Source organism: Crinia signifera, chromosome 1 (assembly GCF_055691185.1).
Source record: "Crinia signifera chromosome 1, ASM5569118v1, whole genome shotgun sequence".
In the NCBI taxonomy this organism is placed as follows: Eukaryota; Metazoa; Chordata; class Amphibia; order Anura; family Myobatrachidae; genus Crinia; species Crinia signifera.
Window position 1 is genome coordinate 350,288,532 of NC_139217.1, and position 18,373 is coordinate 350,306,904.

General features: G+C 45.4%; 1 protein-coding gene across 1 annotated transcript in view; it reads left to right on the forward strand.

The window, feature by feature from the left end:
* Positions 1 to 2,951: 2,951 nt before the first annotated feature.
* TMEM233 (transmembrane protein 233) overlaps positions 2,952 to 18,373 on the forward strand; it is a 39,676-nt gene continuing 24,254 nt past the window's right edge. Inside the window, exons 1-2 of the mRNA XM_083158396.1 lie at positions 2,952 to 3,889; positions 10,282 to 10,416. Of these exons, the coding sequence (XP_083014522.1) occupies positions 3,716 to 3,889; positions 10,282 to 10,416 (309 nt within the window). The 5' untranslated portion in view covers positions 2,952 to 3,715. The remainder of the gene's footprint in view (positions 3,890 to 10,281; positions 10,417 to 18,373) is intronic.

Below are 18,373 nucleotides of genomic sequence, written 5' to 3' on the forward strand. Positions count from 1 at the left end.
CTCCTGCGCTGGTAAAAGCGGGAGAAAGATGGATGTTTTGTTAAGGATCATGTGCAAATCCTTCTGCCTAGACGTCTCCCATTGGGTAATATGTGATACAATGTAACCCCTACATCAGTGGTTCCCAACCCTGGTCCTCAAGTACCCCCAACAGTGCACGTTTTCCAGGTCAACCGGCAGGTGCACTCATTACTCAGGCACATTTGAAAAGATCCACAGGTGGAGCTAATTATAGCACTTGTGATTCTGTGTGGAGACCTGCAAAACATGCACTGTTGGGGGTACTTGAGGACCAGGGTTGGGAACCACTGCCCTATATGGCTGGGAGGGAGCCTGTGTGTTCCCAGTTTGGCCTGCCCTGTGTGCAGTGCACTGTATTCGGCAGCTGAACGCCCAGGAACTTTGCTGGGATATAGCCATGGTATGTACTGTGGGGGCATATGTGTGGCACTGGGGGCATACCTACTGTAGTACTGTGGGGGCATGTGTGGCACTGGGGGCATATCTGGCTCTGGGGGCATACCTAGCACTATGGGGGCGCATCTGGCACTGTGGGAGCATATTAGTAATGGGCATCAGTTGTGCGGCAGCGGTTCAGTTGTGCGGCAGCGGTGCAATGAGCATAATGGTGTGGGGCATAATGTGTAATGGCATTATGGCATGGGTAATATGTATTGGGTGTGTGACGTGTAACAGGCATTACTGTGTAAATTTTGGCAGCGCACCTTCGGCGTGCAATATCCCTGTTTGTAGTTTAACTGGCGCCTACATTTTGTGTGCAGGATGCAATGCACAAGCCCAAACATAAATGTCATCGTGGTCTAAATTTTTGTAATGTAGCCACTCCCCCTCATGCCATAGACCACGCCCCTAACCATGCCCATTTCGCCGCGCCCCTTCGGCGCGCAGCACAGTACCACTAAGTCATTTTTTTCTACTTGCACCACTGCCTATACAGCATAATACTATGAAGAAAATGAATAAATAGCAAAACAGTATAAATATATATAAAAACTATTTTTATTTTTGTTATTGTTTTTTATTGCAAAGAATGAAATTTTTCTCTTTCCATACAATCAATAGTGAGTACGTCTACAACTAAAATAACAAAAAGAAAAAGGGAGTGAATAGTTATGAATTATCAGCAATAATAAATGTAAAATAATGAGCATATAAGAGATAAGCTGTCTAGATGTATAGTCAAACAGTCATTTCATATATACCTAGGTCTTGTATAAACGGGTGTGGTACAGGGGTCTGACAGTCGGGATCCCGACAGTCACCAGCCTGACGCCGGGATCCTGACCAGCCGGACTAAAAACAATTTCTAATTAAATATTGTAAGCAATCCATACTTGCCTACTTTTGAAAACTAGTTTCAGGGAGATTATAGTTGGTAATCGAATTTTGCAAAGTGCCCCATTGAGGGGGTGTGTCATGCTCCACCCAAAGGGCCTGTCTAGTTCCATATATGGGAAGATTGTGAAAAGAGATTGTGATACTGGCACCAAGAAGCATGGGTGTGTACAGAGCCGGCCCTAGCCCAAATGACGCCCTAGGCAAGATTTTGGCTGGTGCCCCCTAGCACCGCCACTAGTTCCGCCGCTGACCCTGCTCCCCTTTCCCAGCACCATCAACCCTCATTATAGCAGTCATCATTTTGGTGCTCCTACCTGCAATATTTTAAATAGAAACAGTGCACACATTTGGTGCGCAGCCCAAACAGGGGTATGTTCTTGCTGGGAAGGGGCATGGCACACAATAGTACCCCCAATTCAAATTAGGCCACACAGTAGTGCAACTTTATTTACACTATATCATGCGATGGTGGCCCTTATTCACATTACATCACACAGTAGTACCACTTTACCTTATATACATTACTCCTCACATTATTCACATTATACCCTTAGAAAAAAATCCTGAGAAAATATTGTATTTTAAGCACCTCCATGGCCACACTGCAACCCAGCACAAAGCAGTGTGTGCTGGGCAGAGGAGAAGAGCTGCTGCTGTCACTTAAGGGGAGGGGGACAGCAGGGCCCCACTGGGCCCTTTCATCAGACCTTGGCCTGGGTAAATTGTACCCCCTACCCCTTTCTCTCGGCACCCCTGATAATACCACACAGTAATGCCCCTTACACATGACACACATTATTAATGTCCTTATAACCATAATGCCCCTTACACATTATGCCAACCTTTATTAATGCCCTTCATACACATAATGACACACATAATGCCCCTTACACATATGTTGCACATTATTAATGCCCTTATACACATGACACACATAATGCCCATTACACATATGTTGGACATTATTAATGCCCTTATACACATGACACACATAATGCCCCTTACACATATTTTGCACATTATTAATGCCCTTATACACATGACACACATAATGCCTGTTACACATAAGTCGCACATTAATAATGCGTTTACACATGACACACATAATGCCCATTACACATATGCTGAACACTATTGCACAACCAACCCACCCGCAGTCAGCACTCGCACAGCCGCTAACACTGTGAAATCTGCTTGGCTACAGATGTTTCCTCATACATCTTGTCTCAATAGTCCATGCAGCTCCTGGCCAATTCTGCTAACGTTGGGTGCCTTTTTTGCTGAAAATTAGTCTTATTTGCATTGTTATGAGCAGCACACACAAGGAGCTTCCAATGATTAAAATTATATGCGGCATGGCTATATTCTGTGAGCGACTGTGGCTGTACCTGCATCCGGAATGCTATGTTACAGTGATTTCCATGAATACACTATTTCATATGTAGATACAGCCTCACTCACACACAGAATATAGGCATGGTGCATATCATTTTAATCAGCAGAAGCTGCTGATGCCCCTAGGCATTCCAAATGCCCTAGGCAATTGCCTAGTTTGCCTATGCCTAAGGCCGGCTCTGGGTGTGTACTGCTACCTCTGAGAGGAATCTTGTCAAATAACTTGTATACCAATGTAGATGAGCCCCAAAGCAGTTAGTAATAGCTACTATACTTGGTAAAGTGCTGGGAAATGGTGCTGATGGTTCAATGTAAATGTATCTGTCTCTCGTTCCTTTTTTCCCCCAAAATGTAACAGTGTAATGTGAGCTAGGTGACATGAGGGAGATTGCTAGACTAATGAGGGAGAGAAGTAGATTGCTGTTATTTGAGGGAGTCTCCTGCAGAATGCAAGAGGGTAGGTAACTATGGTGTAACAGTGTAATGTGGGCTAGGTGACATAAGGGAGATTGCTAGGCTAATGAGGGAGAGAGGGAGATTGCTGTTATTTCAGGGAGTCTCCTGCAGAATGCAGGAGGGGAGGTAACTATGAAACAATCATATTCACAAAAGTAATATTTGGAATTCCATGAAATATTCCATAAAACCGCGATACAGAGCTAGGACAGTTCCAGCCTATTTAGAAGTAATCTGCACAAGGCATCATGTAGCCCGGCCAAGTTTGTAAATTGCACTCTCCCTGAAGTAATCTGCATTTGACTTCTGAAGCCTGCGTGCATGTCTCTGTGTCTGATATCCTGCACTTGTACCCTTGCTCTTGCTCCTTTGCTGATCAGGAATCAGCCGAGATGAGATCACTCCTTCCTTGAACTCCTAACTTGGGTTACACAGCCGCCCCTCAGCCTCAAACTAGACTGCTGATATTTTCTGCATAGACCAATTTCTGTGCACTGAATTTTCCATGTCTCAAACTCCATCCAATCCAGAAATCAAAAGGGAAGCAGACCCCGAGGCTAATGTCCAGAATGAATCCTCGCAGGGTCCGAGGCCGAGCAATTACTTGATCCTTTCAATATTTGCCTGTTTCTGCCCAGCATATCCAATAAACATTGTCGCATTTGTCTTCTCTATAATGGTAAGTAATAATTATTGACTTTTTTTATCAGTGGATATAGACTGTTATATATAAATCATAATGTAATGCACCATTCACAAAGATGCTGTATTTTTGTAAATTTTTATGTTTTTTAACTTTGGGATAAATCCAATTATGTTTGATTTTCATTGATGTAAAAATGATGAGAACTAATAGAGACGTCAGGTATGACCATCTTGTAATTCAGTGTAATGCACACTGTGTTCCTGCTGTTGACTCAGTTATAAATATAGTCCACTGTGTGACAGTAGTTAGTCCAAGCTGGAATTAGAAGTAGAACGGTGGTAAATAGTCAGTGTATATAAATCCCATGGCTATTTATTGGAAAATATATCTATGTATTTACAATGTATGAGACACAAATGAATTTATACTGCAAGTGCTAATGGGTGTCAGGTAGACTCTGCTTGATATAGCGAAATAAGATAGTGATCTGCTAATGACTCTCATCTCCCAGTTATGCAAAATGAGACTTAAATGTCCTGTGAATGTGCTTTATGTGACTGTAAAATGATTACAAACAGTCATTACAGTGTACACAAAGTATCCTCAGTCATAAATATATTAAAACCGTAAATCAATGGGACATATGTACATTACCACAGCAGTCTCTGTGGTAAAATAATTAGTATTCCTGAGGCAATCTAGAATGATAGAAATTAGCGCATATTATAAACAAAACTCATTACGGTTATACAAACTGCACTTTTCATACCATCATATAAACAACATAAACAATATGAATAGCACTCACACATCTCTCTGTTATGCTGAAGGAGTCAGTACATGAAATTAAGCAGTGCTGCAACTCCACATTTTGGTGCCCCCCCCCCATATATAAAATAAGTGCCCATCAAAGGTGAGTGCAAAATAATGTAGGGGCTTGGCTTCATGTGGAAGGGGCGTGGCCACATAATAGTACCAATTCACATTATACCACACAGCAGTGTCCATTATGCACATTACACAACACAGTGTCTCTTGTACACACTGTGACAGGTACATAATGCCCACAGGAGTAGCTTTCTTTACACACACATAATACCCACACGACTACCACAGCTTCTGCATATAATGCCAACAGGAGTAGTGTAGCATCCCCCTTCTTCCAATGTCAGCCATGTTATCCTTCCCCCCCAGTGTCAGCCATGTCTTCCTTCCACCTAAGGTAAGCCACGTCCCCCTTTCCTCCCCCAGGTCCCATTTTGGTCACTTACCAGTGCACACTGCTACTTGCCCAACTCTGCCTGTTACATGGAGACACAGCACGTCTCCTCAGCACTGCATTTTGTTCCCCAGCAGAGCCCCGAATCTAGAACACAGCATCAGTTCGGCACCCCTCTCTGTGTCTTAGACTTGACGCTCTGCTCAGCAGGCGGCACTGTGATTGAACTGATCCACCAGCTGGGAAGAACACGCAGTGCATAGGAGATGCGCTTTTACTGTCACCTCTGCTGCAGACTAGGTGTGTGCCAGCGGTGTCTCTACAGTGCAGATGCACTGTAGGCAAAGCACCGCTGACATACACCTTGGGGGTGATTCTAGTAGACTCAATAACCTCTTCACAGTGGAGACTGACTTATATTTTCGGGAACCCAGGACAAGGAAAAACGCCATGTCCCAGCGCCACCACCGCCCTGTCCACCCCATCCCTCCCTCCCCTCTGTGAACGGCCTGGCGACACTGGAAATTGCCAATGCCATTCACAGTCGGGGTTTGCACATGTGGAGAAATGTGCATGCGCGAACCCCGAATATCGGGGAAGGGGCTGAATTTGGTTCACAGCAAGTTAACCAGAAGCGGCCCCTAGTTACTGCCCAGCTTCTCTTAGGTCTGTTAAACAATAAACATGAGGCCTGACTCAGCTTTGTTAGCCAAGCAAGAAAGGGCAAAACTGGGCAAAACCAGCATGGATGCCGAATGTAAGTATGTGGGTGAGGCCGGGGAAGGGGTGGTTACGTTTAGGCGTGGGAGGGGGTGGCTTAGGGTTAGGCTGCATGGGGAGCTTAAGGCTAGGCTGCAGGTGAGGGGGTTAGGACTAGGGAGGCAAGGAGAATATAAGACAACTTACCAGACCCCTGTAAGGATTCCTTCCATTGGGATGCCAGCATCCCATCCGACGGTCATCTGTAGGGATCCCTTTTAGATGGATTATATTGTTTCTGTGCAATGTAAATACTGGCTGCTTTATTTTTACACTGCAATTTAGATTTCAGTTTAAACACACCCCACCCAAATCTAACTCTCTCTGCACATGTAACATCTGCCCCACCTGCAGTGCAAATGTTTTAGCCATTCCTGTGCGTTTTGCTTTGCTAACAAACCTGAATCAGGTATATGATCTGCATTTTTAAGCAAAAGCATGTATGTTCAAATAAAACCCATATTATTCAATGTGTCCATACCTATTTGCATAATCACTTGGTTCTGTTTTGCTTAATGTTTAATTTGGATGCTGCTTGTTCCATTACACTGCAGCGTACCCCACCCCCCACCGATTCCCCTCGGTACCATTCAAGGGCATGTGTAATGAAGACACAACCCCTAGCATGCCTCCGTTGCATGAGAAATCATATGTCCTGCCTGTGAACCCATGGGAACGCCTAGCATTTTCAAGGGGATGCCCATAAAATGTTGGGCATTCACACGGGCGTCCCCAGTCCCCGCCACCAAGTCACCAAAGCTGCTCACAAAGGGGAGCTGCAAATGTGCATAATATACCATGTGCATCCGCAGAGCCCCAGACAGCAGAACGGCCGAATTTGCCTCGTTCCGAATGAATTAGAGTGAGGGCCAGTGTTCATAGAATAGCAACAAGCCTGAAGAATTCCATTTATACATACCTACTAGGGGTTTACATAAACAATTTATTGTACTGTAATTGTGCTGTGTTTTCCACCAGTATTTTATATTCAGTCCTATATACCATTCATTCTGTGGGGTTGGTTGCTATATTGGGGACAGAGCCGACCAGGGGCATAACTAGAGCATTCAGGGCCCCATAGCAAAATCTTTCTGCCTCCCTCATACATATATACATACATACATACATACATACATACACTGTCTCACTCATACATACATACATACATACATACTGTACATACATACATACACTGTCTCACTCATACATACATACATACATACATACTGTATGTACATACATACATACATACATACACTGTCTCTCTCATACATTTATGCATACACTGTATCTCTCATACATACATACATACATACATACATACATAGTCTCCCTCATACATACATACATACATACATACTGTACATAGTCTCCCTCATACATACATACATACATACATACATACATACATTCATACTGTACACTGTCTCCCTCATATATATATGCATACATACACTGTCTCCCACATACATACACTGTCTTCCTCATACATACATACATACATACATACATACATACATACATACATACACTGTCTCCCTCATACACACTGTACATACATATATATACATACATCAGTACATATATTCAATGTCTCCTTGTACATGCATGACATGATCTCCCTATATAATGCTGCAATGTCTGGGGAACACATGGGCAGAATTCCATAGATGGCAGACAGTACCCCCCCCCCCTCCATTAGGGTCCATAGCAGTGTCCCCCCCCCCCCCCTTCCAGCGCACTTATCACTGGTGATATCGGGTCCTCACTGCTGCTAGGGGTGCGCTGTAGTTGCCGGTGCTGCTTTTCATAGGACCCCGTGCTCCTGTCCCTTCTTTGCAGGTGGGCGGAGCGGTTGTAAGCAGCCAGCGCCGCGGGTTTTACTGTGTGTATCTTCCGGTGCTGCTGCTGTCGACCCGCCAGGGGAGAGACAGGGACAGAAGGGAGCCGCAAAAGACAGGGCAGTGCTTCTCTTAGCAACGAGTACCGCTAACACATGGCTCCACCGCGGAGGTGGATTAAAAAAAAACTTGGTGCAGGGGGTTCCTTGCTGTGCCCACGGCCACAGCCTCCCCCCAAAATGGCAGGGCAGCCGGGCCCCATAGCAAATGCACCCCCTGCACCTTCTATTGTTACGCCACTGGAGCCGACCCTAACTAATTTGATGCCCTAGGCACGATTTTGGCTTGTGCCCCTAGCACCGTCGATAAAGATGAAGCCATCCTTATCAATATCCCCTCCCTACCGCCCTGCATCCATCTATGGGCTCTCTACCGCCCGGCATCTCTATCCTATCTCTACTGCCCTGCGTCTCACTATGCTGTCCCTGCCACCCTACATCTCTATCCCCTCCCTACCACACTGCATTTCACTATCCCAACCTTACCACCCTGCATCGCACGATCATATCCCTACCTCCCTGTGTCTCTCTATTCCCTGCCTGCTCCTTTCTATCCTCTCACTACTGCCCTGCATCCCTCATACCACCATGCATCACTCTATCCCCTCCTTACTTCTTAGCTTTTCACTATGGGGGAGATCTACACTAAAAATGCGGTAAAAAAAGTTATTGGGTCTTTACAGCATTTTGGGATGCTCTAAAGATCCCCTGCCAGGTTACCGCGACAAGGGGCATCGCCAGCAAAAGGGGCCAAAGAAGCCTATGAAGCCTATGCCCCATAGAAGCCTATGGGCTTAAACCGCGACCCACCGCCACCCCGCAACGACCCCTGCCACACCGACTCCCCCCCCACTCACCTGTGTCCAGGCAGCACAGACCTGTGACCTCCTCCTCCTTGCACTGTAATTTTCTTCCGGGTGAGGGGGAGGAGGAGAGCCAGCCCCCCGCAGCAGCACCACCAGTGCCGGGTAAGGGAGGGAGGGGGGAGCCACCGGGACCCACCGGCTCACCGCAAAGGACAGCTCTTAACGCAAGAACTGTCCTTTGCCATAATTATCGCATATGTTAGAGCATACTGTATGTTAGAGCATATGGGCGGCGAAGGGCAGCGGAGGGGAGCTGCGGATGTTAGATCATCCCGCCCAATAGGTGAAGGGTGCTGTGCTGGGTAAGATGCAGCCACTATTATCCATCCCCATGGATGGCGCAACTAATGTGCCCATGTCTATGATGCACATGTGCATACAAATGCATATGCCATAGACTTCTATGGAGCAAAAGCCGACTATGAATAGTTGTAGCACTGTGTTCACTGCAGCTTGCCGCTATGGATATGCTCGTGCAGTGGCGGTTTTCACCTATAAATCCACCACTGTAGGGAAGCCAGATGCAGTCTATAGGATGACACTGGCTTCCCTGTGACTGGCAGTGGTTTCCTATTGGAAGTCCAACCTGCCAGTCACCCAAGGCAGTCCCATTGGGAGGTGTTCCCTCGCTCATTGCAGCACATAGAAGGTAGGGGCCTGTCATCATCCAAGTGCCTGGTCATAGCGGAGGAAGAGACTGCCTGGGAACACTGGCGTTGGGGATCGCACAGAAGCAGCGGCCGTGTGGATTGCCCAGGAGCTGCAGTGGCATCGATAACCGTGTGCAGGAGTAGTAGCAGCTGTGGGGGGGGGGGGTGCTGGCATCACAGCCAGCGGCAGCCCCCCTCCTACTATAAGGTAGGAGCCACTACTGTGCCCATGTGTATGCATTGTGGCATTGATAAGGCTGGCTTCCTCTTTAGCTGCGGTGCTAGGGGCTAGGGGGCACTAGTCAAAATCTTTCCAACGGCATCAAATTAGTTAGGGCCAGCTCTGGCTGTGGTTCTCCTTAACATGGTACAGCAGTGCCATCTGTAACACCCTCATGGTGGCCCTGGGTGCAGGGGAGCTGCAAGCATTGACACATACACACATACACACGCTGACAAATACACTGACACAGCAACCCACACACATACACTGACACACCTTACCTTCCACTTCCTGGCCACTCACTGTGCACTTTCTTCATAGGAGAATGGATGAAGTGATTTGTTTTTTGTTTTGTTTTTTATATATATACTTGTATATTGCCTTCTTTTCTTTGCCAAATACTATGTACAGAATGCCAGTGTTCAAAAGTGATTACTTGGGAGGGTATCTACTGTAGCACTGTTCAGTATATGAAATATCGCCCTATTCTATATACTGTATATTTGGAAGCTCTGTGCAGGGGCATAACTTTATCCCAATCGCCGGAGGCAATATAAGGGCGTCATTCCAGGACTTTATTAAGCAAGAGGGTGTTTCGGGGCTCGTCTTTAAGACACATCTTTGTGACTACATATGGACCGCCTCCGGCACCTATGGGAAGGCACCCAGGCAGAGTGAGTGCCGATAACAATGGTTTGGGTAGATAGATATATATATATTTGTACATTATAATGATCTAATGATATACAATATATAATTGAATCTTAGTATAACGGAGTAACTGAATTTGTCCATTTTAATACTGCAGGCCTTAAACAGCTATAATGATGGAGACATTGATGGATCGAGGCGGTTGGGACGTAACGCTTTGTATGTTGCAATTGCATCTATAATCATTGGACTACTGGTGATTGCAACATACTGTGTTGTTCATTTTACAACGGTATGTTTACATTTTTCTTTACAACATAATGATTTTACTCGTTTTAAAAATTCAACAAGGTGAATCTATGAAATGTATACTAATTTCTTTGCTGGGGTTAAGTGCGAAACGCCAGCGGTCACATCTAGAGTCCCGATAGCAGGATCCCATCGGTCACAATGCCAATGGATCCTGGAGAGTATTCTCACCCTAACTATACCCCCTCTCAGCCTCTTCATAACCCTCCCCTTAGTGCCTAGCATTTAAACTAACCTTAACTGTAACCCAAATATTGTGACTATCAGGATTCTGCTGTTGTGATTCTGCTCATCGGGATCCTGGCCACCAGGATCCTGACTACATCCCCATTGTTGACATTGGCTGTCGACAAACTGGAACCTATTACAGACAATGCCTTCATTTCTTTCTTAAGATATTTGTCTCTTTTCTGATTTAGAAGAATCAAACTGTTTTAATATTAAATGGGGTCATTATAATTTACACTTTGCCAAACCTTCTTATTTATCAGTTGACTCCTGCTGCATTTTGTTTATTCAGTACAGTATCCTTGAGAAGATTTACAGACTTAATGTTTGCAAAGAAAAATGATTTATTGTGATTACTAAATTACCTAAAAAGTAACTTAACCTTTGTGTATTTTTGCATTTCATACAGTGAGGGTGGGGGTAGTATCAGAGAGGGATCACCCAAAAATATTTTAATAAAGTAGTATGCTTATCCTACCTGCCTATAACACTTTCCGCTCTGTCTCATACTACTGCATCTGTGACTGTATATCAGCGTAGCGGCAGAGATCAGACAGTGAACGCCGGATGTGCTCACAGGAAAATGTGGTGAAATGTGGTTTTAACTCATTTTCCATGTGCACTAAGCCCAGACACCGAGTTTCCAAAGCAGAGTGAAATCTGGTGTACCCTATAGAACTCTATGGGCTTCTTTCCACATCTACGCTGTCATAGGGATCTGATTGAATCACTCCCAGCATCCCCACTGGCCACTGTGCCAAAAGGGGGTAAGGAGCGAAGAAGTGTGCCTGCCAGGGTACATTTGGGGTCCCATGTTTCCCATGTATGGGTAGGTAAGTGGCAACATTGGTGCATCCCACCCTGAATGAGCATACCTGTCCATGTCCCAAATATAGGAGTACATATATGAAATCTGTGGAGTGTTTATACTCATCCAAATATGCCCACTGAGCTCTATTTCAGTCCTCTACAGAGGGTTGCCATTTTACGTAACATATGTTTCTGTAACCAATCAGACGGCTGATGGCAAGTCAGAAATGTACAGCCTGGATTGATAGATTAAAAAATGGCTTGGCCCAAAGGTGTAATTACTATTGGTGCAGCATGAGCAGTGCACCGGGGCTCCTCAGGACTAAGGGGCCCACTGCTGCCCCTGTCACCCTCTTCCTGTCACCCACTGTTATTTACCTGTCACACTCTGCCTCCCTCTGCCTCTCCCTGTCACCGACTGCTGTGTTGCATATTGTGAACCTGGGTTGGAGTGGAGGAGGCAGGCTCAAATTAAATTTTTTGCACCTTGGCCCACAACCTACAAAGTCCACCACTGGCCGGGCCAATGATATCACAACAAATGTTCCCTGATGTTCCCTGTCCCAGCACTTAGATGATGACAGACACCAGCGTATTGAAAGTACCGATCTCTGTACTGCACATTCCCTGTCCCCTACCTTCTATGGGCTGCTTCATCGGCAGCACAGAGAAGGGTCCAGGCACCTGTACATTACAGATGACAGGCACTTGGACCAGCACATGTGCAGTACCGACTTTGGTACTGCACATACGCAGACACTGGACATTATGGGCTGCCGCTCAGCAGCCCATGGAGAGGCGTCCCAGGGGGAGGTTACACCTCCCAATGGGACCGCCTTGGTGACTGGCAGATCAAACTTCCAATAGAAAGTCACTGCCAGTCACACTGAAGCCAGTGCAGTCTCACAGACTGCATCTGGCTTCAATACAGTGGCAGATTTTACCTGGGGGGGGGCTGCAGCACTGCAGCCCATAGGTAAAACCCGCTACTGGTTACTATACATTTTAAGAGCTGAATTGGAACACCAAATTAGCAAAAATATATTGACTTTTTTTAATCATATCTATATTTAAGTACAGTATATAATGCTCCTTACCGTCTGGCTGGACACTAGGGTGGAGTGACAAAGATGAAATTGAGATATTCAAAATCAGCTAGTGTGGAAAAGTTGTGACATGACCTGAATAAGAAAAGTGCAAAAGCATTTTGCTCTAAATCAATATCTTCTGTTCCGGCAAGACACCTAAAGTTTCGCTTTTTAGATGAAAATAATGAAACGTATGAAGAAGCTCAGATCTAATTAAAATTATGTCAGGAAGTCTTAGAGTGTTTCATTAATATACTTTAGCATAGTAAAAAACAGTCCAAGTTTGTCCTAGTGCAAAGTTACTGACTTTGGCCGGAGAAAAAAAAATCCTGATAACTGACCCGTTTTCATGGTCACAATTGTGAATATTATGTGTTTCACCCGAAAATGTTTTGGGTTTTTGGGTTGTTTTTTTTTTGGAGAGGATGCTCTGTAATTGAATTGACCAAGAAACTTGGGGCAAAAAATCAGGGTAAATCCCTTTTGTTTGCCCTTAATAGAATAGTGCACATCTGTGTCTTCTAATGTCCAACTCTTTACTGAATGCTACAGTAAGTTTAGTAAGCAACGCATTACGCTCTGTTATTTCAGTACAGTAGTTTATACACTTCTGTTTATCGTATTTAATTGTGGCAGTTTATTTTAAACATGAATTGGTCTGAAAAACAGTTTTGCATCCCCTATGCTGGGAACATGACTGGGCTGCATTAAAGCATATAATTATGCAAAAGATGAGCCAATATATTAACAGTTAAATACGTTAAAGTGCATTATTCTGTAATAAACAATTAAATCTCATGTTAAGAAAATAAGATCAAGAATTGATAAAAAAATAACAGATTTCAAAGATGTTGCACATACAGTATTGTCTTCTTAAGGTACCCATACACGGTGCGACAGGGCAGTGCGATAAGATGCGAGCTCCCAAGAACATCCCATTACACAGCACATAAAGGCCCTTATTCAGATCGGTGCGGATATTCCCGCATTCTTACGGAGCGGTCCGCACGCCACGGTGTTTTGCCGCGTGCGGCCATCGTCCGTAGAAACGCCCACGTGTCCTCCGCATTCGGACGGACTCACTCTTTAAGAACAGGGCGTGTTTACGGACGACATACAAACCATGCGTGTGCGGGAGAAACACTCCGATTCTGCACGGTATTACAGAGTATTACAGAGTATGCTCGGAAATACCGCATCCGACCGGGAGCCAAGCGGTGCTACCGCCCGTAAGCGGAGTATTTACGCCAAACAACCCACTATTAAGTATCTTCTGCAAGACATCACATGACCCACTTATTCAATTACCTATCCTCATAAAAAACTGCTTATTTGGAATTGGAATCAATTAGATGCCAATATATCCTTACAAGCATGCCTAACACATGCATTGCACACATTAACCCTTACAGCAATTTAAGTGCAATGGTTTGTATTAGACCCTGTGTAAAAGATTATAAACAATCTACACATATACTGTTTAATGTGCAAAGAAAACCAACAACTGTGAACTTGCATAAAGAATTTATTAGAAAAAACAATTAACATATAAATAAAAAAATATCAAAACATAAATTAAATAAGCAGATCTTTGAGGTCCTGCAGGTCGGCTAGCAGGAGCCTCAAGTGGTGCTCCGCCCGCAGGAGGGCCCCACGCACCCCCTCATCTGCCGGTGTGGTGTCATCTGTGGGCATGTCAAAGGGGCAAAAATTAGTCATGTTATTCATGCATACATTTCACATACTGCGACATAAATTCCACAAATGCTAGGTGACATGTGTGTGTATATATATATATATATATATATATATATATATCTATCTATCTATGTAGAGAGATAGAGACACACATAGATAAATAGATATGACACATACATATATACATACATGCAAACTTATTTACTACATACTGTCTTTTTTTCCCTCTACCCTTTACTCTGCAGAAGACATAACAGTCATAGTGTTTCTTCTCAGTCACAACCCACCCATGACTAACCAATGACAAGCATGTCATGGCCTCCGTCAATAAGAACTTGTCACAATCTGCTCAGTCTAAGTTCAGTGATGGTTCGTGGCATGGGAGTTATGCAAATGTCAGGAATGCACAGTACACATCCTCAAAATCATAATTCTGTCTAAACCAACCTACAATTCTGTGACGGCAAAAAAACAATCTGAACTACAGGGGGTGTTTAGGTAGAGGAGGCTCCTGGGACACTGGCAACTTCTGACTCCATTCCAAGGTAGGCCGGCCCATACTCCATTTATAGCATACATCCTAGAGTTTATAAATAACATTCACCAACAATATAGATTCCACTATTTGATGGGTCATAATCTACGATTGCAGCAGGTGAATTTAATCCACAAATGATCCACTCATCCCTTTACTCCAGGATCCTGTTTAACTACAACGGTTATGTGGCAGTCAAAATGGAGCTCCAACCCATCCCACAAACCTGTGTAATTGAGAGGTGTCCTGGATGAAAGGGATGCATTGGACACCCCATCTAACCCGTACCTGTATCTGTAGCTACCCACTTTGGGGTCTATATGAATAGTATTGGCACACAATTTTTAATCACCAGTGCTACATAACAAATACCAGTACAACTACTTCATGAATGATGCATTATGTAAACATACCGATCTGCTGGGACTCCGGGGCTTGGCACGCCTCCTCCCCCTCTGAATCAGACTCCTCTGGGGCAACCGTGGCCTCCTCAGCCCCCTCCTCCGCCAGCTCCTCTGCCACCATCACCACGTCCACCTCCTCCGCCACAAGCACCTCCTCCTCCACCTCCTCCTCCTCCTCCTCCACCTCCTCCTCCTCCACCTCCTCCTCCACCACCACCACCTCCTCCTCCTCCACCTCCTCCTCCGCCACCAACACCTCCTCCTCTTCCACCTCCTCCACCACCACCTCCTCAGGCACCTCCTCCTCCTCCACCACCTCCTCCACCATCTCCTCCACCATCTCCTCCTCCTCCACTTCCTCCTCCTCCACCCTTGCCGCCACCTCCTCCTCTGGGTGTTGGGCCTCGTCCTGGGCCAGGGCTGCCTCGGCCTCTTCACGGGCATGTCGGCCTCGGGCTCGTGCTGTGTGGTAGAAAAAAAAATCATGGTCAATGTCGGGTCATTGGGGCACATGTATTAATCCATAACAAGACATACATGGAAGGGTGATAATGATGGCAAACGATGCAGGCAAGTAGCTCCTTACTGTTAATGGACTCAAAAATGAGACATTTAAATTATTATGTGATTGTTAGTAATTAGTTCAAACATTACAACCCTGGCATTTATCAATGTGTAACACATATTAGATCTGGCACATTGTATGCATCAGAATCCTCAATGCTATGTCATTACATATAAAAGCCACATGACTGCATGTTAACCAGGAAGAAGCACACATAACAGTCTATGGACTTTTAAACCCATGGACACCCACTTATCATGAGACACATGTTATTGTTTATATATGCTATGTTGTAAGTGCGAAATTTCATAGCTAAAATACTCACATTCAGCAATTTCGCCCCTGATTTGCTGCAATAGCTGGGGCTGGCGCCTGCGGAGGTCCGACCACCGCCTCTCGAGCTGCCCGAGGGACCTCCGCACCCGAGTGCGGGCGTAAATACGGCGCCCTGCCGCAGCATATGCCCTCCGCTTATGGCGGTTAGTTATAAAGGGCCCCGCACGGCCCAGCCTTGTCTCCATGACGGAGACCAGAACCCTCAGCTCCGCATGTGTAAAGGGGTCTGCCCTTCGTGTCTCCGCCATGTTAACAATGGCATCTATCAACCAATCAGGTGGTGGCATTGGTTGATCACAGTTATTTGTGTTAATAACTTTATTGTTCATCTTTACATGAACAGCGTCTCTGCGCCAACACAAATGGTGACAAATTCGCATGCCTTAAAAACAGTAGTGCTGATGTATGGCAATGAACAAATCTGATATATATAAAACACAGTGTGTATGCACTTAGCAAATCCAATGACGCCTGGCTCCGCCAAGCAACGCGTGCTATAGCTTAGCAACGCATAGCTGTAGTTAGCATTACTTACTCTATGCATCTATGTGTATGCGTACATTTATGTGTCAAAGACACATACACATACTTGCAGGTATCCTGAGACCAGCATTATACACCAGCCCTGCCTGCCTGCCTGCCTGCCTGCCTGCCTGCTCCTTGAAATGTTGAAACATGTGAATAAATTCAAATATCATATATATATATATATATATATATATCTGCAAACAAATCATACATCAACACAGGAAAAAATCCCCAACACATTAGAGAATAAATCAATGTACTCACCAGTCATCAGGGATAGTATCAACTACAATAATGAAGATATACTGTAACAAACACATAAGATCCCTTGTACAAGGTATAATAATTAGCACCTATATTGAACTTCCCCCAAAACTAAGCACATATGATAAATATCTCCTATTTCTTTGCCATTAGGAGGGCAGGCTGGCTAATTTTAGTTTTGTAACACTGACAACTAACACACTGTACTTATTTGAAGGGCTGATTTTGACTACAATTGGTGTGTTCTGTCAACTCGCTAACATGTACCTGAAGTATCTTTGCGCCACAGAGTCCCGCAGCTGGTATCCCCTCCGGCATTCAGGGGCGCGGGATGGGCGCATGGGCGGATCTTGCGGCTCAGATGGTACCTCCCACTCATCAAAGGGTATCTCACGCCGCACAGCAATGTTGTGGAAAAATATACACAGGCCCACGATCCTCGACACCATTTGAGGCGCATATTGTAAGTCACCACCAGTGCGGTGGAGCACTCTAAATCGACCTTTTAAAAGGCCAATTGAGCGCTCCACCACTTGCCTGGTGGCAACATGCGCCCGATTGAATGCCTCCTGTGGGCCCGGTGCTGGGTAGCTGTACGGCGTAAGTAGCCAGGGCGTACATGGGTAACCGGAGTCACCCAGAACCCACGCATCACGGCCTTCCAGCTCTTGTAGTCTTTGCCATATCCCGGTTTGTCGGATGACATGAGAGTCATGGGCACTTCCGGGAAACTTCGAGTTGAAGGCGAGAATTTCCATGGATGGGCCACATACCACCATCACGTTCAGTGAGTGGAACAATTTGCGGTTCCTATATATCTTCTCACTTCGAGATGGAGGCACAAATGGTACATGGGTGCCATCCACAGCCCCTATCACATTAGGGAAGCCAGCAATTTGATGGAAGGCCTGCTGGCTTCTGCGCAGGGTCTCGGTGGCAAATGTCATGGCCATGAAGTGCCCCTTGCGTCTGAACATGGCCGACGTCACACGCCTCAGGATTCGGCAGAAGGCCGGCTGAGATATTCCAGCAAGTACTGCCACTACTTGTTGGAATGATCCTGAGGCGCAGAAATGCAACACCGCCAGCAGCTGTGTGTGAGGCGGAATTGCTGTCGTGATCCCGTGTAGAGGTTCCAGATCGCTCTGAATTAAGGTGAGCAGATCCAGAATGACATGTGGCGGTAACCGGTACCTAGTAAGTACCTCATCATCGGGCATAGCAAACAGAGTCACCCGTGTGCGATAGATTCTAGCACGTCCTGGCCTCCTTGGCCGACGAGTGGGGAGAGCCGCAAGTGCCCTTAGCCTCCTCTCCATGTAGCGCATCATTGCTTCAGCAACCTATAAAGAAATGAACATAAATACTGATGCACCTATGCACATAATGGCCATATCCCACTACAAATAGATTTGTAGCCTTCAATACGTACAATAGATGGCCGCCCCGTGAAATCCCTCAGATCTATTTGACTCTATAATGAT